This window comes from Podarcis cretensis (assembly GCF_951804945.1).
Source record: "Podarcis cretensis genome assembly, chromosome: 2".
In the NCBI taxonomy this organism is placed as follows: domain Eukaryota; kingdom Metazoa; phylum Chordata; class Lepidosauria; order Squamata; family Lacertidae; genus Podarcis; species Podarcis cretensis.
Window position 1 is genome coordinate 19963554 of NC_137171.1, and position 24757 is coordinate 19988310.

Genomic DNA, 24757 nt, shown 5'->3' on the forward strand with positions numbered 1-24757 from the left:
ACATATCACACAACTACAAAACAAAGTACATTACATGCACCAGAGCAGGACAAATCTACAATGTCCAAAATTTAGAAACGTTCCTTCTAATTCTGGAATCGGGACAGCTCTTTCTTCACATTTTTAATGATTCTGGGAAACACAGCATAGTAACGTATCTTATCTTATCTCAAATCCATTTCAGTTAACGTACAGTGAGAATTAGCTGCCATACTTCTATAACACATCATATTACAAAGACAAAGAGATAAATAAATAAAAATCTCACCATAAACAAAAAAGAAACAAATAGCATAAAAGAGAGGGAAAGGGTAGTTGATTGTAATTTTTAGAATCTTCTGAGCATTCTAGCCATGAGGTAAGATAAGGTGACTGCCTCAGGTGGCAAGATCCATAGGGACAGCAGATCCTGATGTAATATTTATTCAGGTCCGGCCCAACCATGAGGCAAGGTGGGGCAACTGTCTCAGATGGCAAAGCTCCACCAGGGCATCAGAGCCTTATGTCATTCTTTCTCCCCCCCTTTGTTCCGAATGTGGATCTTCCCTAGTGGGGAGTGCGGTGCCATTTTGGGGCCTTCCTCAGGTGCCAAAATACCGTATTTTTTGCTCTATAAGACACACTTTCCCCCTCCTAAACAATAAGGGGAAATGTGTGTGTGTCTTATGGAGCGAATGGAGGCTGCGCAGTGATCCCTCTTGCTGTTCTGGCTTCTGGAATTCAGAATATTTTTTTTCTTGTTTTCCTCCTCCAAAAACTAGGTGCGTCTTGTGGTCTGGTGAAAAATATGGTATTTGAGGCAGTCTTGGTTCTGGGGGCCCAGTGTTCAGATTCCCTCTCATGGTCTGTTTCCCCTTTCTTCTTAGCTGGGGCAATAGGACTTACAGTGGTACCTTGGTTCTCAAACGCCCGGTTCTGAAAAACCCGGAAGTAAGTGTTCCGGTTTGCGAACTTTTTTTGGAAGCCAAACATGCTCCGTTTTGAGTGTTACACTTCTGTTTTGAGTGTTACACTTCTGTTTTGAGTGTTACGCTGATGTCTGTCTGTTTTTGCTATTTATTTTGTGTTTTTATTTTTGAGGCTCTTTTTGTTTTATTTTTGGGACTGTGTGAAACGCAGTTCAGCTACTGATTGATTGATTGCATGACTGCAGTACATTGTTTCTTGCTTCCATTTTATGGATCAGTGGTCTTGATAGATAGTAAAATTCATGTTAAATTGCTGTTTTAGGGGTTGTTTTTAAAGGTCTGGAATGGATTAATCCATTTGGCATGACTTTCTATAGGAAAACACGCCTTGGTTTTGGAACACTTTGGTTTTGGAATGGATTTCCGGAAGGTATTAAGTTTGAGAACCAAGGTACCATTGTATCAAATCCAGTTGAATGTCCCTATTTTCATTGGAGAAATTTTGGATGGTATTGTCATACACACAGAGTTAATTGTGTCCAAGTCTGCTGAAGCACGCTCAACTTTGTGTTCAATTGCGACCTTCAGTTTTGTCACATCTACCAAATATTTGGAACTAAGGTGTGCTTTTATACTGTGACCTCAAACTATCCCTCCTGGAATGAGTTGAAACGAAACCTTACTAGCTTCTGAGAAGTTTTAATAAGCATCCTTGACTCTGGAGATGTTGCTACGTGCCTGGTTGCTAACAGGTCTATTTTAGAGTGACTAATTAAAAATGGTTATTAGCAAAATAAACAGGCCTCGGAATTGGAGTCGTTATCAGATGTTCCTACCTCATGTTTTCTCTGTGTGCGTAAAGTGACAATGAAATGTGTTTTCTAAAAAAATAGCCTTACTTAGCCCAGTTTTGTAGAAAGCATCCCCCAAAGGACGTGCCAGTTGAAATAAAAGTTTTTGCTGATTTTATTTTCTCCAGAGAAGTCACAATCTGTTAATTTTTATATTAACAGCCAACTTTGCTGTTATATATCTCACAGTGTTTTTTACAGATATTAGGAGGCATTTTTAATTTATTGTTTATTAATTTACAAAGATTTTGTGTGTGTGGGCAGGGGGGAGAACGAATAAGTTTTTGTGTGAAAGGACTGCAAGCTCAGTTCTAGTACAGTGGTACCTCGGGTTACGGACACTTCAGGTTACAGACGCTTCAGGATACAGACTCTACTAACGCAGAAATACTACCTCGGGTTAAGAACTTTGCTTCAGGATGAGAACAGAAATTGTGTGGCGGCGGCGCAGCGGCACCGGGAGGCCCCATTAGCTAAAGTGGTAGCTTAATTCTGTTTTGCACTTTGCCCCTGATGGTAGACCTTGAGGTTCTAAGGAGGGGGAACCAAAGTAGACCTCATAAGCTTTGATTCTGCTTACTTCTGCAATAAGGTATCTGCTCCTGCCCAACCTCTCACCACAGAACTGTAGTTAACAGCTTTCCACTTCTCCCTCCCTTCAGTATGGCTCCTAGAAAGTTTTGCTGGCTTGAAAGTTTTTTCATGCCTTATGCTAGCAGACACTTCCAATAAAATGTTTATAGACCCTCCAAGTATCCCTATTTTCCAGAGACAGTTCCAGATTTACAGAAGCTGTCCTGGTTTCTGATTTGATCTCAGAATGTCCCACCTTTCCTTAGGACGTCCCTATTTTCATCGGAAAAAAGTTGGAGGGTATGTGTTTATGTAAAACCATCTCAGTAACTACAATCGGCCTACGTTTATGTTGTGGTTTCTTCACTTAGTCTGGAAGTTAACCGTCTTGCAAGGAGGGGATACTGTGTTAAACGACTCTGGTTTTTCAAAGTTTGTCTGATGGTCTCATATTATGAGCAGCCACTCATAGGACTGGGCAAGTCCTGTCACTAGTACAGCAACAAGGTGTTCCATAAGTTTTAAAAGTGCAACCTGTCAATCGGTGTCATTATTATTATTATTATTATTTACACCCCGCCGTCCGCAGCCAAGACCAGGCTCAGGGCAGCTAACACCAGGTATAAAAACAATTGATTAAAATACAACTTTAAAACAATATTAAAATACAACATTAAAATGCAGCCCCATTTCATGAAGATGATGGATTTTTCGGAGCTAGCCGACCTAACTGGAAGAGTCTGCGACCAGAAGGAGGAGGAGTATCAGGAAGAGTGGAATAAATTTAATGATTATTTAGTTAAATTTGTTAAGTTAAACTAACTGAAAATAGCTTGCAGATACCTAATGGGCTTAGGATTTTATCTATGTTAAGTGATGAATTAATATGTTTAATTCCATAAGGTGAAGATTTAAGGATGTTAATGTTTAAGTTAAATTTTATAGAAATTGGGACTTGGAAAACCGTTAAAAGGACATGCAGTGAAATTCAACCAAGGGGAACTGAGGAAGTCACTTAACAAAGTTAATAACTGTAATTTTCAATAAAGCTATGATTTATGTTTGTTTGTTTGTTTTGTTTGTTTGTTTGTTTATAATATTGTGAAAACTAATATTTTTTTGGGGGGGGGAAATGCAGCCTCATTTCAGTAGAAACTCAAATCAAAAACTTTTTGGGGATGAAAACGTCAAAAACGTCATACACTCAATCGGTCAAAATTTGCATTATAGAAACTTGAATTCAGAGGTCTGTAATGGCCCGTGTTTACAACACAGAGACACTGAAAGGAGAATTAGAGGACTCTTCTCTGACAGAAAGCTTTGAGTAAGATTTTAGTGCTCAGCGGCTGAATAAAAACGTGTTCTTCCCCATGCCATTTGGCTTACTTCAGTATTTCTGATTCCAAACTCCCACTGTTGCTTTTGTTGACTTATCTTCTGGGGGGAAACTAGTCGATAAGAACTTGTCTTTCTGGTACTTGTTTGGTGAATTTTGAAACTTAAGGTGCAGTCATTCCTCTTATCAGATCTGAAGTTGCAGGGAGTAAAAGCACTAGGTCAAAAGTGGGCATTGTCCTTGCCTGGAGCATGTGGAACTTAAAACTGCAGGCTTGTCAGTTAGCTTTGTACTGTGTTACAAGTGCTTACAGCTGCTTTTCCTATTTAGCGTACTATATTATTTTACTTGGGACTCCAGGTGCGATTTTATACCATACCCACAGTCCTCCATTACTGTATGCAGTGGTTCCTCGGGTTACATATGCTTCAGGTTACATACGCTTCAGGTTACAGACTCCGCTAACCCAGAAATAGTACCTCAGGTTCAAAACTTTGCTTCAGGATGAGAACAGAAATCGTGCTCCGGCGGCACGGCGGCAGTAGCAAGGCCCCATTAGCTAAAGTGGTGCTTCAGGTTAGGAACAGTTTCAGGTTAAGAACAGACCTCCGGAACGAATTAAGTACTTAACCTGAGGTACCACTGTACTTCCCAACACTGGAAAAGACAGAAATTGTAGGGGTTTTGCCACTGCCGCCACCCTGACTTTGAAGCTCCAAGCCCAAGCTCTGCTGTCTGGCAAACGGTATATAGCAGATGAAATTTAAATTAGTTTGCTTTGTTCTAATTTGGCAAGCTTTGCTCAGCTTCTGGGCAACCTGTTTGAACCCACTCAGCTGTCCGAGGCAAAGTCAACATTACAGTTTTCAAAGTGAGACGGAGTTCAGCATCAGGCTTGCCGACTGGGGCTGCTAGCAGACTTAATGGGAAAAGGCTGTTACCCTCTTCTCCCTATCACATCCATCATCAAGGTTTTATATTCCTCCGATCCTAAAGGCTCTCTTTCCCTCTTTCCCAGGGTCCTGAAATTCAAGACGGCGCCTATTTGGACAGTGAAAGTGCATACAGTGAATCAGATCTCTTTCCCGATGAAGACAACATGACCCTGGCTCAGCAGGAAGTCCACCATGAGTCCGACATGGACAGTGCCATTGAAAGCGCCCACAGCTCAGAGGCGTCGGATGTGTGTCGGAGTGAGGAGAAAGATGGCATGCTGGGTGGCCTCTTCCTGCCTGGAGATAAGTGAGTAGAAAGCTTTACATCGCCTTTCCTATACAGTCATACCTCGGGTTGAATGTGCTTTGGGATGAGCGCGTTCGAGTTGCGCTCCACGGCAACCCGGAAGTAACAGAGCGCGTTATTTCCGGGTTTTGCCACTTGCACATGCACAGACGCTCAAAATGACGTCATGCGCATCCACAGAAGTGGCGAAAAGCGACGCGCGCGTGCACAGACGTGCCGTCGCTGGTTACGTTTGTGTTTAGATGTGAACGGGGCTCCGGAACGGATCCCGTTCGCATCTAGAGGTACCACTGTACAGTGGTACCTTGGTTCTCAAACTTAATCCGTTCCTGGTCTGTTCCAAAACCAAAGCATTCCAGAACCAAGCCACGCTTTCCCATAGAAATTCATGCAAAATGAGATCACAGTATAAAAGCACACCTTAGTGCCAAATACTTGGTAGATGTGACAAAACTGAAGGTCGCAATTGAACACAAAGTTGAGCGTGCTTCAGCAGGCTTGGACACAATTAACTCTCTCTGTGTATGACAATACCATCCAAAATTTCTCCAATGAAAATAGGGACATTCAACTGGATTTGATACAATGGTACGTTGGTTCTCAAAACTTAATACCTTCTGGAAGTCCGTTCCAAAACCAAAGCGTTCCAAAACCAAGGTGCGTTTTCCCATAGAAAGTCATGCCAAATGGATTAATCCATTCCAGACCTTTAAAAACAACCCCTAAAACAGCAATGTAACATGAATTTTACTGTCTAACGAGACCATTGATCCATAAAATGAAAGCAATGAACAATGTACTGCAGTCACACACAATCAATCAATCAATCAATCAATAGCTGAACTGTGTTCCACATAGTCACAAAAACAAAAAAGCCACAAAAATGCAAAATAAATAGCAAAAACAGACAGACATCAGCGTAACACTCAAAACGGAAGTGTGGCTCTCAAAACGGAGCATGTTTGGCTTCCAAAAAAAGTTTGCAAACCGGAACACTTACTTCCAGGTTTGCAGTGTTTGGGTTCCAAGTTGCTTGAGGGCGAAGGCGTTTGAGAACCAAGGTACCACTGTATTGCTTCATATATCCCTTTTGGTATTTAACGTCTTGACCTGGCCCAAAGGTTCCTTTCCCAACAGAACACCTGATGCAAGCACAGAAACACAGAAACTTTTGAGTAGGACCAGGGTGCAGTTTTGGAATAGGTAGTGTCTAGCTATCTAGGTGTGGCTCAGTGGCAACCATTATAAACCTGAGCCGGGCTGCTATGTAACTGCATAATATGATTTTGTTAAATTGTGTTGGGATTGCAGCAAGCTTTCAGGAATATATTTAATGTCCTGTTTGCCCTGGATTTCATAAAGAGAGCCTAGAGCAAGTGTTTGTAAAATACAGTGGTACCTCGGGTTACATACGCTTCAGGTTACAGACTCCGCTAACCCAGAAATAGTACCTCGGGTTAAGAACTTTGCTTCAGGATGAGAACAGAAATCGTGCTCCGGCGGCACGGCGGCAGCAGGAGGCCCCATTAGCTAAAGTGGTGCTTCAGGTTAAGAACAGTTTCAGGTTAAGAACGGACCTCTGGAACGAATTAAGTACTTAACCAGAGGTTCCACTGTAAAAAGGGGGGGGGGTAAACTGGCCCATGAAGGTGCAATTCCCAGGGGAAATGTCAAGGACAGCATTTCAGTTGGGGGTGAGGAAGATATTTAATCAGGGAACAGATGCATTTTTGGTTGTGCTTATTGTCTTTTTGCATCCACATGCAGTATCAGCTTTTTTAAAAGGGGAGCAAAGGGACAAGTGTCTTTTGATATGCATTCCATGCACCACCATTGGGCAACAATTTTTTACTTTTTGAATGTTGTCTAGATTTCTACAACTGATTTAGGGTATTTTTGCACTGCTGAATCAGGAAACGGCATCCGTTTCTCTCCATCAGGTCAGGTTTCTCTGCTATGTTGATTTGAAAAAAATCAGATCTTGTGACAAAATCGATTACATTTTTGTGGAATTATCAGCTGATTTTTGTCAACACATATCATCCTAAATATGTTTTTAAGAGAAAAAAAATGTTTTTCCAACAACATATATTGATTACCTGATAGAAACATCGATTACTGTAAACTGATAAAGGTAAGTACACGTAAATTGCATGTTGCTTCACCATTTTTCAAACTTCTGGGTTTGAACTTCTGTTTCTTGGAACTCCTGGAATGCTCAGTGGCAGGGAGGTCTCTCTTCAGAGTCCAACAGTAGTCAGCCATCATGACTGCATCCCAGCAACCCTGATAACTGGTCTCCATCTCTTTCATGTCCTGATGGAATCTCTCCCCCTGCTCGTCACTCATTGAACCCAGGTTCTCAGGAAACCAGTCCATATGTGAAAATAGGTAGTGCATCTTGACGCTCATGTTGCAGCCCAGGTTTCTGAAAGCAGTCAGCATGTTGTTGACAAGTTCTGCGTAGTTTCTGGCCTTATTGTTGCCCAGAAAGTTCTTCACTACCAGAACAAATGCCTTCCATGCTTCCAGTTCCACTTCATTCATTGAGTTTCCAAACTTTGGATCTCTGATGAGCTGACGGATCTGAGGACCTTTGTCAAAGATGCCAGCTTTCAACTTCTCCATGGTCAATCCTGGAAAAGCCTGGCACAAGTAAGTGAAGCAGTCACCATCCTTGTCCAGAGCCTTGGTGAACTGCTTGATTAAGCCGAGCTTGATGTGCAGCGGTGGGAAGAGTATTCTGTCTCTGTCCACCAGAGGGTCATTGATGATGTTCCTTTCTTTGCAAGGCACCAATTCCTCCCGCACAGGCCAGTCCTTCTTCGTGTAATGCTGAGCACGGTCCCTACTATCCCACATGCACAGAAAACATGGGTACTTGATGAAGCCAGACTGTTGTCCCAACAAAAAGTTCACCATCTTCAGGTCAACACAAATAAACCACTTATGCTGATCATAACCAATTTTCTCCAGCACATACTACACCGCTTCATAGTTCTCCTTCAGTGTACTTGAGTGAGCCAGGGGTATAGAGGCAAACTGGTTGCCGTTGTGTAGCAGAACACATTTCAGTGATCGCTTGCTGCTGTCAATGAACAGTCTCCAATCTTTGGGTTCGTACTGTGGCACTCCAAGCTTGAGCAGAAGCTGCACAATATCTGCACAGTACACCAAGTCCTTCTCTTCTGAGAAAAAACGGAGGTACTCTTGATGCCTATTGCGGAAGAAGCTGATGCGAGCACTGTCAGAGAGGAGTTTTTTTCCCTTCAATCTGGATGCCAACAGTTCGGCAGAGTCCTTTGACAAGCTGAGGTCGCGAACTAGATCATTCAACTCCTTTTGGGAAAATGGATGTGGAGCATCATCTTCAAGAACCACTTCTTCTTCTTCATGTCCTTCAACACTGGAGGCATTTTCGTCACTAATGTCAGGAAGTTCTCCAAAGATAGGCACTGGAATTTCATCACAATGAGCTACAGGATAACGTGCTGATTGAAGATCAGGATACTTGAGGCTGCTCTGGTTCTTTCTGTTGATCCCAGTCACATCAACAGCGCAGAAGTAGCAGTCAGTGACATGGTTTGTCGGCTCCCTCCAAACCATGGGAATTCCAAAGTTCAGACTCCTCTTGCCATTGGTCCACCCATGTAGAGTCTCGGTGCATGCCTTGCACACCATGTGTGGCGCCCAAGCTTTATCCTGGTCACCAAGTTTAATACCAAAATTACTTTATGCTTTGCCGCACCAATTTATGGAAGATTTTGAGGTTTTATGACTTCAAACTGATCCCTTTTCGACATAATCACCCGGAACTATCAGACCTGAATACTTCTTGTCATTAAAATAATCATTTCCAATCAAAACAATTATTCAACATGGCATTTTACCCCCACCAACTTCTTCTAAAATGCTCCACACAAGGGTACATGTGAACAAAAATGTAAAAAAAGACATGTGGCCGTAGCTCAAAAACTTGACCTGATTGAGAAAAACCAATGTGATTTTGGGATTCAGCGCATCAGATTCGTTGTAAATCATCTGAAAAAATGCAGACAACAAATTTGTTGTTGACCAATAATAATTATTATTACTACTACTACTACTCCTCACGGAGGGACGCAGGTGGCGCTGTGGGTTAAAGCCTCAGCGCCTAGGGCTTGCCGATCGAAAGGTCGGCGGTTCGAATCCCTGCGGCGGGGTGCGCTCCCGCTGCTCGGTCCCAGCGCCTGCCAACCTAGCAATTCGAAAGCACCTCCGGGTGCAAGTAGATAAATAGGGACCGCTTACCAGCGGGAAGGTAAACGGCGTTTCCGTGTGCGGCTCTGGCTCGCCAGAGCAGCGATGTCACGCTGGCCACGTGACCCGGAAGTGTCTCCGGACAGCGCTGGCCCCTGGCCTCTTGAGTGAGATGGGCGCACAACCCCAGAGTCTGTCAAGACTGGCCCGTACGGGCAGGGGTACCTTTACCTTTACCTTTACTACTCCTCACGGCCGTCTTTAGCATATGCAGCACTGGGGTTGCTGAGCATTTGTGGGGCCTGCAACTCTCTCCCATGCAGAGAGGCTTGGGAGGGAAGCTGCGTGCCTCATGTGAGCAGTGTGCATGCACTGGGCGGACTTCTCAACGGCCCGCCAATCCCAGGCACGCAGGAGGGCAGAGCCAGCCAGCTGCCTCAGCGCCCGCAGCAGAAAAGTCTGCAGCGCTCTGACGGGCTCTGCTCCGCTTGGCAGCAGCTGTTGGCTGGCCTCTTCAATCTCCAGACTCCAAATATCAGCCCTGGACTCTCAGCCTGGCACCCCTGAGAGCCCCGCGCCCGGGTGCCCTGCGCCCCTAGCGCTTATGGGTAAGCCGGCCCTGCTACCACTACTACTCTACTGCCCTATACAATCATACCTTGGGTTGAAGTTGCTTCAGGTTGAGCGCTTTCGGGTTGCGCTCCGCGGTGACCCAGAAGTAACGGAACGCGTTACTTCCGGGTTTCGACGCTCGCGCATGCGCAGATGGTCAAAATGACGTCACGCGCATGCACGGAAGCGCCGAATCATGACCCGCAGATGTGGGTTGCGTTTGCTGGTGGATGCGAACGGGGCTCCGGAACGGATCCCGTTCATATCCAGAGGTACCGCTGTACTCACAGATCTCATGGCAGTTCTCAACATAAAATCACAATATTAAAACACAAAATGCATAATAAAAATAAAACCAAGAACAACCCAATAATTTCCCCCTCCTCCCCCCCCCAAGTGGTTTATTATATGTATGCGTATATATCGATCAACAGGATGCACAGAACAAAAGGCACTCGGTAGAGTAAAACGGGTGAATTGATGAGAGAAATAGGGGCTCTTGTGGAATAATTTCTCTGCAAGATTATTTTTATTATGTGTTTCAAAAATATACAAATACAACGAAAGAGTCGTAGAAAAGGAGTGAAAACAATCCTGTGGAATAATTGCTTGTTGTCCAAAACCTGGGGGTGGAGTTCTGTCCTTCCCCACTTACGGCCCCAAACTGGATTTCCCCATAAACCTTAGGGTGGCGGTCTGAACACTTCTCTGCTCCATTCACCCCTGTTTTCTCAAAGTGGGCAATGGGTGTGGACCTAAAGGCACTATTTGGCTCTGAATACGGAAGGTGTCCCATTCGAATTGCCTCTTTGCATGTGTTCTGACGTTCCTTTTCTCGCCCTGAGGTCCAGCCCCCTCAACCCTTCCGCGGCATCTGACCTCTCCACCTATTCCACTGCCTCCTTGATCAGTAATGAAGAACAGTTTGAAGACTACGGAGAAGGCGACGATGTGGACTACACTCCCAGCAGCCCTTGCCCCGACGACGAAAGCCGAACAAATGCCTACTCAGACCTTGGCTCATCTGTTTCTTCCAGGTTGGTACCATATTTTTCGCCCCATAGGGCGCACCGGCCCATAGGGCGCACCTAGTTTTTTTGGGGGGGGGAATAAATAAAGAAAAAATATATATTTCCCCCCCCCAGGCACGGGGCTGGGGCGGGGGAAGCCCAAGCTTCCCCAGACCCCAGAACAGGATGCTATCCACAAGCCTTGGGAGCCCGGCGGAAACTCCCGCCGGACTCCCCAGGCTTGCAGATATCTGCCTGGAGCCCGGGGCGAGCTCCGCTGTGCTCCCTGGGTTTTGGGCTGCAGGCTGCTGTCCACAAGCCTTGGGAGCCCGGCGTGACTTCCCGCCGGGCTCCCAAGGCTTGTGGATAGCTTCCTGAAGCCTGGAGAGCGAGAGGGGTTGGTGCGTACCGACCCCCCTCGCTCTCCAGGCTTCAGCAAAAGCCTGCATTTGCCCCGTAGGACACACAAACATTTCCCCTTCATTTTTGGAGGGGAAAAGGTGCGTCCTATAGGGCGAAAAATACGGTAATTTGTGTCACTTAAACCATATCCTTCCCTTCGCCCCCTGCTCCCTTCCTGGGGGTTGGAGAAACTGCCTACTTAATATACCCCAGAGACTTTTTTTTTTTTTTGCAGTTACTTCCTTTTTCACAAGTATAAAATCCAGCTTTTGCCTCTGCTTTCTCCTTTGTTTGTTTTTTAGCTTCGGAGAGAACCTTGCAACTATCTTTTCCAAACCCTAAGACAAATTTATGAGTCATGACACACCATGTAATCTCAAATTTACAAAGGTTTTCTTGTGTGTGTTTTTTTAATCACACTTTTTATTAAGTTTTCAAAAATGTAACACATACATTTCAATACAGAATAAAACATTTTTTTCTTTGCGATTTTTGTCTACCATATTTTTTGCTCTATAAGATGCACCAGACCACAAGACGCACCTAGTTTTTGGAGGAGGAAAACAAGAAAAAAAATATTCTGAATCTCAGAAGCCAGAACAGCAAGAGGGATCGCTGCGCAGTGAAAGCAGCAATCCCTCTTGCTGTTCTGGCTTCTGGGATAGCTGTGCAGCCTGCATTCGCTCCATAAGACGCACACACATTTCCCCTTACTTTTTAGGAGGGAAAAAGTGAGTCTTACAGAGCAAAAAATATGGTACTTCCCACCTTCTTTTCCATTGTGTTTTTGTTTCTCTCTCTCTGCTGCACCTTGTCTTCTATATTATATATCTTAACAACATTAACAACATTACTATAATCTTTTAAGTTCTTCTGTTGCTTGTAGTTTAAATCCTGCTCACATATCCATCATATAATAATATTTCTTTAAATAGTCCGAAAAAGGCTTCCATTCTTCCACAAAACCTGCATCTTTAGGTTCTCTTATTTTGGTTGTTAACTTTGCCTGCATAGTCTTACTTATCCATTATTCTTTGGTGAGAACTTTTGGTTCCTTCCATTTTTGTGTGCATGCTGGGGGGTATTAATATCATTGTTGAAGATGCTATTGGAAAAGCATTTAGGGAGCCTGGATAGCAAAATAATTCTGTACTAGCGTTACCATATTTCAAAAAGTGAAAATCCAGACACAAACGTTCTTGACTTTTTTTGGCAAAGTAGTTGAGTTTCTGTTTTGGGTTTTGGGGGGGGGGTGCAAAGTTGTTGAGTTTGTTATTGTTGTTTTCAAAAAAATTTGAAGTTTTAAACATTTCCAGTATGGGCTGCCATACACCTGGGTTTTCAAAAATTCCGTACAGACGGCAGTTTCGACAGGCTATGTCCAGGAAATTCCAGACATATGGCAGCCCTATCTGTACTAAATCATGATGCTTGTTTAAATATCAGAGGTGGTGGTTTATGTGAACAGGGAATCTCCAGAGCAGCTTTCCCCAAGCCAGTGTTCTCTAGATGTTCTAGACTCCATTGCCATTGAACCCAGTCATTTGCTGGGAGTTAGAACAACAACTTGATGGCATTAGAATGGGGAAGGCGGCTGTAGAGACCTTTAATCCACATAGCAGGGATGAACCCCTGAGTTAACAACCATGCATATGATAACACATCCTGAGAGAAAAGTGGAAGTTGGTGGTGTTACAGTAAGGCCAGAGGAACCTAGGCCAAGCCTTCCTCATACTTGCTTACATAAGTGTAGAGGAAGGAATCAATCCTATCCATCAAGCCAGGCTGTCAAAATTGGCTACAGTTTAGCTAATGTTGAATTTCACCTATGGAAGTGTGGCGTTATTGACCAAGTCCTCTTATTCCTCTTGCCGCCTTCATGTAGACATTGAAGGATCAATGAGTTGTTACCAGAGGATGGCAGGTAACTCAGCTCACTGAATCATGACTGAGCACAATCCTCTAGAAGTCTAGGTAAAGGTAAAGAGACCCCTGACCATTAGGTCCAGTCATGACCGACTCTGGGGTTGCGGCGCTCATCTCGCTTTATCGGCCGAGGGAGCCGGCGTACAGCTTCCGGGTCATGTGGCCAGCATGACTAAGCCACTTCTGGCAAACCAGAGCTGCGCACGGAAACACCATTTACCTTCCCGCCAGAGTGGTACCTATTTATCTACTTGCACTTTGACATGCTTTCGAACTGCTAGGTTGGCAGGAGCTAGAACCGAGCAACAGGAGCTCACCCCGTTGTGGGGATTCGAACCGCTGATCTTCTGATCGGCAAGCCCTAGGCTCTGTGGTTTAACCCACAGTGCCACCCACCTCCCCTTCTAGAAGTCTACTATGAAGCAAAGGAGTAAGTTCAATGGCCTTCCTTCCAGGTGAATGGGTATAGGATTGTAGCCTTAACTGACTGAACCATGTACTATATATCCATAATCTATCTTGGTCAAAAGCCAACAAGAGAAGGAGGACTGGAATGTGTGTAGATCAAGGTTTCCCAAACTTGGGTCTCCAGCTGTTTTTGGACTACAGTTCCCATCATTCCAGACCACTGGCCCCGCTAGCTAGGGAAGATGGGAGTTTTATTCCCAACAGCAGCTGGAGATCCAAGTTTGCAAAACCCTGGTATAAATCAAATATATCTGCACTGGCTCCTACTGTAAAATCTCACAGATTTGGGGGGTCATACTAGGAACAGGGCAATGCAGGCAACAACTTCCTGGGGTTAACACCCTGCTGCAGATGTTGCGGTAAGAGCAACACTGGTGTCATCATTCAAGAAGGGTGGGTGTGATTTATGGCTGGTCCACACAGGACCCGTTTGAACACCTCTTTGCCTTTCTGCCAACAGTGCCGGCCAGACGCCAAGAAAAATGAGGCATATTTACAATAGCGAGTTGCTGGATGTCTACTGCACACAGTGCTGTAAGAAAATCAACCTGCTGAATGACTTGGAAGCCAGGCTGAAAAACCTGAAAGCAAACAGGTGAGTAAACACAGTGGACTTGCAGGAACATTTCAAGAGTCCTCAAGCAACCCTGGGCATTGATAGTGATGTTATATTAATAACTAGCATTAAATTGAATTAAAAATTAGTAATAAATGAGGAAGAATATGATTTCATTATGGTTGCGGGCTGCAGTTCTGCACACACTGAATAGGTTAGTCGGGCTTGCTTCTGAGTAGACCTGCATAGGATTCCCTTTTAGTTGAGTTTTCATTGATTGAATAAAGTTGCACATTAGTGAAACCTCAATATCTGTGTCATTGTGAAATTCTGAAAGAAGTATAGGATAAATTCCAAGGGGGGGGGGACTGGATGTACATTTCCAAAATATAAGATAAAGAACAAATCAAATAAAACCTACATAGAGCAACAGTGTTTTGTGTTGTGTATGGGCCTATTAGGTCCATAAATTACCATATAACATATATTCAACACAAGAAACAGTGGCAATTTGTTGTTGACAAAGGGCAGCTGGGCATATAAAGGGCCCCATTACCTTCAGTGGCTTAGGGCCTCATCAAACCTAAATCCGGCCCTGGCCATAATGAAGAAACCACAGCTTTGGGTTAACCTTAACTCATCCTATGTTGTTTCTTTTTTTGTTTCTTCTAGCCCAAACAGAAAAATAACAAGTACGGCTTTTGGCAGGTAAGAATCAGCGCACATTTCTACCTGAGACTTGGCCCTTAAATACAGACTTGTTTAGACATTGGAGGCTTCTCCACTAAAGTGGCTCACAGAGCCCCCTTTCTTACTCCAAAGCAGCTGTTCTCAACCTGCGGGTCCCCAGATGTTGTTGGACTACAACTCCCATCATCCCTGACCACTGGTCATGCTGGCTAGGAATGATGGGAGTTGTAGTCCAACAACATCTGGGGACCCGCAGGTTGAGAAACACTACTCCAAAGGGTCAAAGCAGCTGTCCTCTTGTCTTCCCAACAGGCAACTTTTCCACAACAGCAACTTCAGCAGCAGCAACGGCAGCACAGAGGACTTGTTCAGAGACAGCATAGACTCATGCGATAACGATATCACAGAAAAGGTGAGGTGTCAATGTGGAACGGGTGGCTATGCTGGTTGAGGCTGATGGGAGGTGGAGTCCAACAACATCTGGAGGGACATTGGTTCCCCACTCTGAGGGTTTGCTAATGTGCCAAAGCTGCTTTTTCTTATCTGTCAGTTTATAGTCCTGAGGCTTTCCTGAAGTCTCATGCAGTGTGAATGTGATATACAAGAGCCAGTGTGGTGTAGTGGTTAAGAGCGGTAGATTTGTAATCTGGTGAACCAGGTTCGCGTCCCCGCTCCTCCACATGCAGCTACTGGGTGACCTTGGGCTAGTCACACTTCTCTGAAGTCTCTCAGCCCCACTCACCTCACAGAGTGTTTGTTGTGGGGGAGGAAGGGAAAGGAGAAAGTTAGCCGCTTTGAGACTCCTTCGGGTAATGATAAAGCACGGTATCAAATCCAAATCCAAACTCTATACAGTCATACCTCATGTTACGTCCGCTTCATGTTACATTCTTTCAGGTTACACCCCGCAGCGACCCGGAAGTACCAGAAAGGGTTACTTCCGGGTTTCGCCGCTGGCACATGCGCAGAATGACATCATGCGCAGAAGCAGCGAATCACAACCCACACATGCGCAGACGCGCCGCTGCGGGTTGCATTCTTTTCATGTTGCGAACCGGCCTCCGGAATGGATCCCGTTCGCAACCAGAGGTACCACTGTAGACAGAAACTGGGGAGCAATTTTAAATTAGGGAAAGTGTGGCTGGTGAAACAATGCCAAGCTCTTGGCATAATCCCTTTATTTTTATTAAATTTGTATGCCACCCTTCATCTCAGGGCGGCTCACAACATAAAAAGACAAGATAAAAGCATAAAATACATAATAAAAACAACAAGAGGAAAGCTACAAAGAAGACAAACTATAGAAGAAAACAAGAAGAACATACGTTTAAAGTACCGTATTTTTCGCCCTATAGGATGCACCGGCCCATAGGACGCACCTAGTTTTCAGGGGGGGAAATCAAGTAAAAAAATATGATATCCTCCCCCCCCCCCCGCAGCTCTGGACCTTCTCCCTGCTTTTGTGGGAGGTGGCGGAATTCCCCCACCTCACGCAAAAGCCCACAGCAGCCCAGCATGACCAGGAGGGAGAAGGGACTGAAACGGCCAGTCAGTCCCTTCTCCCTCCTCAAGGAAAAGCCCCCAAGAGCGGCACGCTCTTTAAAGGCTGTGCGGCTCCTACGGGCTTTTCTAGGAGGTGGGGGAATTCCCCCCCCCCCTTGTAGAAAAGCCAGCAGAAGTCGCGGAGCCCCTTTAAAGAGCACACGGCTTTTGCCTGCTTTTGCGGGAGGTGGGGGAATTCCCCCATCTCCCGCAAAAGCCCACAGGAGGGTTGGAGAGTAGCGGGAAGGCATCGCGCGCCTTCCTGCTGCCCCCCATCCTCTGGGGCTGGCGATGGGGGAAGCGCTGCTTTCCCTACCGCCAGCCTCAAAGAGTAGACTCTCCTGGCTTCAGCGGAAGCAACGCGAAGCCTCCGGAGCGCAGGCTTCGGAGGCTTAGCGTTGTTATCGCTGAAGCCAAGGAGCCTGCATTCGCCCCATAAGACGCACACACATTTCCCCTTCATTTTTGGAGGGGGGGGGGAGTGCGTCTTATAGGGCGAAAAATACGGTAGATTGGGAAGTGTTTATTGAATATATGGGGGGAAATTGTGTGCATTTGAGAACGTGGGCAGCATGAAGATAAATTCAACCGTATAAATAAGTATTGTTGGATGTAATAATGGAATACTGCATGGTTTCCTTTATATGAAATATGCAGGGATTTATGTTATGCAAAATAAACCACGGAAAGAGAAGAAGGGAAGTCATTTGATATTTTAAGGTTGTTTAAATGAATATTCTAAAATGTAAAACAGAAAATTTAATACAGTGGAACCTTGGTTGTCAAATGCTTCAGAGGCCAAACAATTCAGAACCTGAAGACCGACAACCTGGAAGTGAATACTTCCGTTTTTGAGCGATTTTTTGGAAGCCAAACGGCTTCCAAGGCACATTTTTCATTTTTCTCCATTGACTTTGAAGCCAGCCCATCGATCCTCGGTTTTTGAACGTTTCAGAAGCCGAATGGTCTTCCGGAACGGATTACATTCGAAAACCGAAGTTCCCCTGTAAAAAAATATATAGAAAAAACTACAAAGCAATAAACCCCATCCCCCCCCCACTAGGAGTGGTGAACTCATGCCCTACAGGCCAAATCAGGCCCACAAAGTAATTTCAGGTGGCCCACCAGCCCCCAGCAGTGGTGAAATACTTTGTGGCACCCAAATTGGTGCTGAATGAGGTCTTCTTCTTCCTACACACAGGCAGTGCAAGCAGATAAAGTGCAGTCTGCTACACTCTCAACATTTCCCAAGCTGTTACCATTTGTAAACCATTAAGATTAGCTCACTCGGTAGAGCATGAGTCTCTTAATCTCAAAGTCGTGGGTTCGAAACCCACATTGGGCAAAAGATTCCTTCATAGCAGGGGGTTGGACTAAATGACTCTCATGGTCCCTTTCCATCTATGATTCTAATAAACCGTTAAGGGTCTAACTTGCTCTTTCCTCCAGTCTATATTTTCGGTAAACCTTCTAGCAATGATGGCCAAACTTGGCCCTCCAGCTGTTTCAGGACTACAATTGCCATCATCCCTGACCACTGGTTCTGCTAGCTAGGGATGATGGGAGTTGTAGTCCCAAAGCAGCTGGAGGGCCAAGTTTGGCCATCACTGCATTATGGGCAGAAGCTTACATCCCTGTTCGTTTTTTGTTGTTGTTTAGTTGTTTAGTCGTGTCTGACTCTTCGTGACCCCATGGACCAGAGCACGAAAGGCACTTCTGTCTTCCACTGCCTCCCGCAGTTTGGTCAGACTCATGCTGGTAGCTTCGAGAACATTGTCCAACCATCTCGTCCTCTGTTGTCCCCTTCTCCTTGTGTCCTCCATCTTTCCCAACATCAGGGTCTTTTCCAGGGAGTCTTCTCTTCTCATGAGCTGGCCAAAGCATTGGAGCCTCAGCTTCAGGATCTGTCCTTCCAGTGAGCACTCAGGGCTGATTTCCTTCTGAATGGATAGGTTTGATCTTCTTGCAGTCCATGGGACTCTCAAGAGTCTCCTCCAGCACCATAATTCAAATTATACATAATTATACATAATTCGTTTTTACAGGTTACTTATTTAGAGAAAAAAGTGACGGAACTGGAAAATGACAGCATGACAAACGGTGACCTGAAGAGCAAATTGAAACAGGAGAACACACACCTGGTTCACAGGTAATCTAGTATACTGCCTACTGTTTCATTTCTGTAGCCGCCACAGAGCTATATTTAGAACTTTAGGCACAGCAAGGACTCCAGCAACAATGGAAGTGATAATGATCACTTGGATCTGTTGGCTGTCTGCTTTCAAAAGGATTTCCCTCAAAACAGAGATGTTTAGAATATTTGCAATAGCTGTGATTTGAGGGTGGGCAGGAAAGTCCCTTTAAAAAAAGGAGTTTCTTTGGCCTAAGATTCAGGGTCAGACCAGATGTGATACTCAATGTATTATTAGCAACTATGTCTTTTTATTACATTTTTATGTATTTATTTTCATTTTAATATATTTTTAATCGTTTGTTGGAAGCCGCCCAGAATGGCTGGGGAAACCCAGCCAGGTGGGCAGGGTATAAACAATAAATTATTATTATTAAATTATTATTTTAATAGAATAAGAGATCAGCACAATGGACATTATGGAAGAGTGGAAGCCTATTTTTGATTACTTGAGAAAATATAACAACCAAATGAAATCACAGGCAGGATTTACTTCTGTTTGCTGTTTCGTTTGGGGGTTTTTTGCAGATATGTTTTTTAATGATTTTCCAAATTGTATCCCAATTATACAAATTATTTTTAAATTAATAACATTTTGTTTAAGTCACTTTCCACATCTGGTGTCACTGCGTTTACAAATTCTGATTTACTTCTAGTTACGTTCCGTTTTGCAAAATTATCCCTTAGTCAACAGCTGCACTCTTAACTTATTTATTTATTTTTATCCTGTACTTTATCCTGTGAACCTTACGACGAAGGGCGGTATATACCGTATTTTTCGCCCTATAGGACGCACTTTTTCCCCTCCAAAAATGAAGGGGAAATCTGGGTGCGTCCTATGGGGTGAATGCAGGCTTTCGCTGAAGCTTGGAGAGCGAGAGGGGTCGGTGCGCACCGACCTCTCTCGCTCTCCAGGCTTCAGGAACACACCCGCAGCCTAGGCAGCCCTGCGGGAGTTCCCGCAGGGCTGTCTAGGCTGCGGATAGCAGCCCGTTTCCTGGAGCGCCGGGCGCCCTGAAAGCAGAGCGCCCGGTGCTTCGGGAACACATCCGCAGCCTAGGCAGCCCTGCGGGATGTCCCCGCAGGGCTCCCTACGCTGCGGATAGCAGCCTGCCGCCTGGCGCGAGGAGCGCCCTGGAGCAGAGCACCCCGCCCGCCGAACAGACACCCGCAGCGTGTTGGAGGGCTCCCTACGCTGCGGATAGCAGCCTGCGGCCCGGCGCGATGGGTACCCTGAAGCAGAGCGCCCCGCCCGCTGGACAGACATCGGCCAGGCCCACAAGCTCGGGGGACAGCAAGGAGGCGCAGCACCGTCATCCTGCTGTTCCTCAACCTGGTTCGGTTTCCCCGACCTGGTTTGGGGGGGGGAAATAAAGGGGGAAAAACTAGGTGCGTCCTATGGGACGGAGCGTCCTATGGGACGAAAAATACGGTAAATCAAATAAATAAATTGGCGACCTTTTTCTTTTTTTGATTAAGAGTTCACGAACTCGAAGAACTCTTGAAAGACCAAGAGACGTCAGCTGAGCAGACTCTGGAAGAAGAGATAAAGAGGCACAGAGAAGCATATAGCAAGTACGAGAAAGAGAAGAGCACGGAAATCGAACTGCTGAACGCAAGGTAATATTCATTGTTACCCTGCTGGCTTTCCTCAGTCATGCTTGCCTCTACGAACGGCTTCGTTTCCAAGTTGCAACAGGGATGACTATCTAGGGAACAAAATGTGAACATGTGGACATAAGCCCCAAAACGAGCAGTCTTCTGAAATGTGGACTATCAAGGTTTCTTTACCTGCAGGGATGCGGGTGGCGCTGCGGTCTAAACCACTGAGTCTCTTGGGCTTGCCAATCAGAAGGTTGGCGGTTCGAATCTGCACGGCGGGGTGAGCTCCTGTTGCTCTGTCCCTGCTCCTGCCAACCTAGCAGTTTGAAAGCACACCAGTGCAAGTAGATAAATAGGTACCACTGTGGCGGGAAGGTGATCAGTGTTTCCATGCGCTCTGGCTTCTGTCATGGTGTTTCGTTGCACCAGAAGCTGTTTAGTCATGCTGGCCACATGACCCGGAAAGCTGTCTGTGGACAAACACCGGCTCCCTCGGCCTGAAAGCGAGATGAGCGCCACAACCCCATATAAGAGAAGAAGAAGAGTTTGGATTTGATATCCCGCTTTATCACTACCCGAAGGAGTCTGAAAGCGGCTAACATTCTCCTTTTCCTTCCTCCCCCACAACAAACACTCTGTGAGGTGAGTGGGGCTGAGAGACTTCAGAGAAGTGTGACTAACCCAAGGTCACCCAGCAGCTGCATGTGGAGGAGCGGAGACGCGAACCCGGTTCCCCAGATTACGAGACTACCGCTCTTAACCATTACACCACACTAGTCGCCTTTGACTGGACTTAACCATCCAGGGTCCTTTACCTTTACCTTTTACATGCAGAGAGAAATTCTGCATCTAGGCATTTAAAATCCCATGCCAAGGAAAACTGTATATGCAACCGCATGAAACTTCCCAGAAGCTGCTGTTAATGCAAGATGCTTCTCTGTGGTTGCTGTCTGGAACTATGCATCATCAACCTATGCATTTCAAGACATATTTCTCAGCTATAAGGGCTAGAAACTTGTACACTTTTTCAAAAATAAATCTCTGGAGGGTGAATTCTCAATACCACACTTGGCTCTTCCTCCGTGCTCCTGCAAAATTGCTGCATCCACACAGCCCTAATTAGGCATCTGCAGCAAACTGTTTTATTTCCCTAGGCTTTTAACGAACGTTGGCATAGCTCTTTTGTTCCTGTTTTTACGCTTTTCACTGGGTATTCTGGCTTGGATTTGTTTTTGGAAATACACTCTGTTTTTAGTTTTGTTTTTATTTTAAAACTGTTTGTTCAGGCATGTTGGAAACTCATTGGAATGGGAAAGCAGGATTTAAATCGGTTCTTAATGAATACAATAGACAAATGGCGACTCTGTTTCTTGTTATTAGTTTAGAATGAAACAAACTTTTGATAGACCAATTTTTGATGAAGTGACTCCTGAGCAAGTGTCCTGCCTTAACTTGATATAGTGTACAAAACTGGCCATGGCTGAGAATGTTATGGGTCTTAAGTCACATTTGGGGCAGGGGAGGGAGGGCAAGCAGGCAGGAGAATCTTAGAACAATTTCTTGGGCCAAAGAAAATGCTGATTAGAAAAACTGGTACGATTTTTTAAAAAACCAGCCCTGACGCTGAGCATTGTGCTCTGAAAATCGGACTTCTCAGTAGCTGATGTTTAGTTGTACTTTGCCAGTTGGCAAAAGAAGATACTTCCTTTGTGCCTGTACAGATGGAGACAATGTTTTTGTGTGCAGTCATTTATTTTTCGTCTTCAATTTCAGGGTTCAACAGCTCGAGGAGGAAAACTGTGAACTCAAAACCACCGTTTTGCGGCTGAAATCGCAAAGCGAGAAACTGGATGAGGTAATGGAGCTCTTGAAATTTTTTTTGGCACCTTAACTTTCAATCACGGCAGGTCTGTCACCTCTTAAGCCCTGACGGGTCTGTAGCACGAGTTTTGCCTTTAGGTCATTTTATTCCTAAAGGTATTTATAAACTGGCAGCCCCTAATATAATATCATGACAGCATACAAATCTGCCATTGGATAAAGCTCCTACAGTGGTACCTCAGGTTACATACGCTTCAGGTTACATATGCTTCAGGTTACATACGCTTCAGGTTACATATGCTTCAGGTTACATACGCTTCAGGTTACAGACTCCACTAACCCAGAAATAGTGCTTCAGGTTAAGAACTTTGCTTTAGGATGAGAACAGAAATTGTGCTCCGGCGGCACGGCGGCAGCAAGAGGCCCCATTAGCTAAAAGGTTAAGAACAGTTTCAGGTTAAGAACGGACCTCCGGAACGAATTAAGTACTTAACCCGAGGTACCACTGTATTAGCTTCAGTGGATCAAGAAGCCTTCTTTTTAAGCATTTGGGAATTGGAAAACCCTGGCATATACTGTAAATCACAAAGTAATATGCCACTATATCCCTAACTACCATATGCAAACCTCTAGGAGAAATAAAAAGGGGGGGGAACAACTGAGAGCTGATAAATGCCTTTGGAAGAATTGCATGGCAGAGCCCTATGTCATGGGTAGGCAAACTAAGGCCCGGGGTCCAGATGCGGCCCTATCGCCTTCTAAATCTGGCCCATGGACATTCCAGGAACCAGCATGTTTTTACATGAGTAGAATGTGTGCTTTTATTTAAACTGCATCTCTGGGTTATTTGTGGGGCCTGCCTGGTGTTTTTACATGAGTAGAATGTGTGCTTTTATTTAGAATGCATCTCTGGGATGTTTGTGGGGCATAGGAATTTTTTAAAAAAAATATATATATATATATAGTCCGGCCCCCCACAAGGTCTGAGGGACAGTGGACCAGCCCCCTGCTGAAAAAGTTTGCTGGCCCCTGCCTATGTCATCTGTGCCTCTTATTTTGTTTGTTTGAATTTTTAGGCCACCCTATACCTGGAGGTCTCAGGGCGGTTCACAGAAAAGATCACAATATATAAAATAAAAACAATAACCCAATAACACCCCCCCCAAAAAAAAGAGAGCCACATTTTAAAAGGATGTCAATCAGATCAACCAAAGGCCTGGTTAAAAAGGAACATTTTTGCCTGGTGCCTAAAGGTATACAATGAAGGCGCCAGGAGAACTTCCCTGGGGAGAGCATTCCACAGGCGGGGAGCCACTGCAGAGAAGGCCCCGCTTTTGCATTGCCACCCTCTGGACTTCTCGAGGTGGAGGCACACGAAGAAGGGCCTCAGAAGATGAGGTTCATATGCAGACATCAGCAAACTTGGCCCTCCAGATGTTTTGGGACTACAACTCCCATCATTCCTAGCTAACAGGACCAGTGGTCAGGGATGATGGGAATTGTAGTCTCAAAGCATCTGGAGGGCCGAGTTTTCCTGTGCCTGTTCATATGGAACAAGGCGGTCTCTTCAGTTGTAGGAAATTGCCTTTTTTGAATGCTCGCTCATGTTAAAAAACACACACACTTTGCCCTAGAAAAACCAACATTCTAGCATTTTCCACAAGTTTTCTGTACACAAGGAGGGCTTTTTGTTTGATTTAGTGTTTGTTTGTTTGTTTGTTTGTTTGTTTGTTTGTTTACATTGGGGGCATTCAAAACAGTCAAGCCTTCTCCCCTCTGAAATGACACCATTCCAGGAGGCCAAAGACAAAATATTTCTCCTGAATATACAGTGGTGCCTCGCAAGACGAAAAGAATCCGTTCCGCGAGTCTCTTCGTCTAGCGGTTTTTTCGTCTTGCGAAGCAAGCCCATTGACGGCTTAGCGGCTTAGCGCTATTAGTGGTTTAGCGGCTTTTAGCGGCTTAGCGGATAAGCGGATAAGCGGATAAGCGGATAAGCGGCTTAGCAGCTTAGAAAAAGGGGGGGAAAGGAAAAAAAAACCCGCAGGAACTCGCAAGACATTTTCGTCTTGCGAAGCAAGCCCATAGGAAATTCGTTTTGCGAAGCACCTCCAAAACGGAAAACTCTTTCGTCTAGCGAGTTTTCCGTCTTGCGAGGCATTCGTCTTGTGGGGCACCACTGTACAGAGTGACTCTTGGGTTGTAGGCAGCTTGTAACTTCTTTCTTCGTTTTCCTCAGGAGAGGCAGCGAATGTCAGACCGATTGGAAGACACCAGTCTGCGGCTCAAGGATGAGATGGATTTGTATAAAAGGATGATGGACAAACTGAGACAGAACAGGATGGAATTTAACAAGGAGAGGGAGGCTACTCAGGAGGTAGGTAACCATTTTTAATGGTGCAGGGCTAATATTGCCCGTGTGTAAGGGTAAATAAAGACTGGAACTTCTTAAATAGAAATTGGTTGGCATCCAATTTCTGTCTCAGGAGACAATGGAAGTGTGTGCCTTTGGGGATGAAGTCAAACTGTTGGAAGGTTACAGCGTCTGCCGAGAGAGATACAGGACAGACATGTTTTGTTGCAGCCTGGGGAGAGGAAAGCGTCCAGTTGTGCTACTGAAGATACACCATGGCGTTGCTTCTCTCTACACTCCCCCCAGAGGTCCTTTAAAAATTGCACCGCAGAATTGCTTTGGGAAAGAAGTTACCAGTTGTTGGTTAGCAGCAGTTTTCAAACTGTCATGGTTGTTCAAGATCTTATGAAGGAGCATCTCCACCCCCATCGTTCT

General features: G+C 45.1%; 1 protein-coding gene across 5 annotated transcripts in view; it reads left to right on the forward strand.

Annotated features, from left to right (window-relative positions):
* The window catches only part of RAB11FIP4 (RAB11 family interacting protein 4), a 216292-nt gene that overhangs the window by 184115 nt on the left and 7420 nt on the right, over positions 1 to 24757 (forward strand). For 4 of the 5 annotated variants that reach the window (XR_013835802.1, XM_079965448.1, XM_079965450.1 and 1 more), the window contains 9 exons: positions 4687 to 4910; positions 10607 to 10798; positions 14028 to 14162; positions 14796 to 14831; positions 15126 to 15225; positions 18401 to 18504; positions 20026 to 20166; positions 21922 to 22003; positions 24209 to 24346. Coding sequence is in view for 4 of the 5 variants with exons in the window: in XM_079965448.1 (XP_079821574.1) it covers positions 4687 to 4910; positions 10607 to 10798; positions 14028 to 14162; positions 14796 to 14831; positions 15126 to 15225; positions 18401 to 18504; positions 20026 to 20166; positions 21922 to 22003; positions 24209 to 24346 (1152 nt within the window). In the remaining variant the exon portion in view is untranslated. The remainder of the gene's footprint in view (positions 1 to 4686; positions 4911 to 10606; positions 10799 to 14027; positions 14163 to 14795; positions 14832 to 15125; positions 15226 to 18400; positions 18505 to 20025; positions 20167 to 21921; positions 22004 to 24208; positions 24347 to 24757) is intronic. The other variant, XM_079965449.1, reaches the window with a different exon arrangement.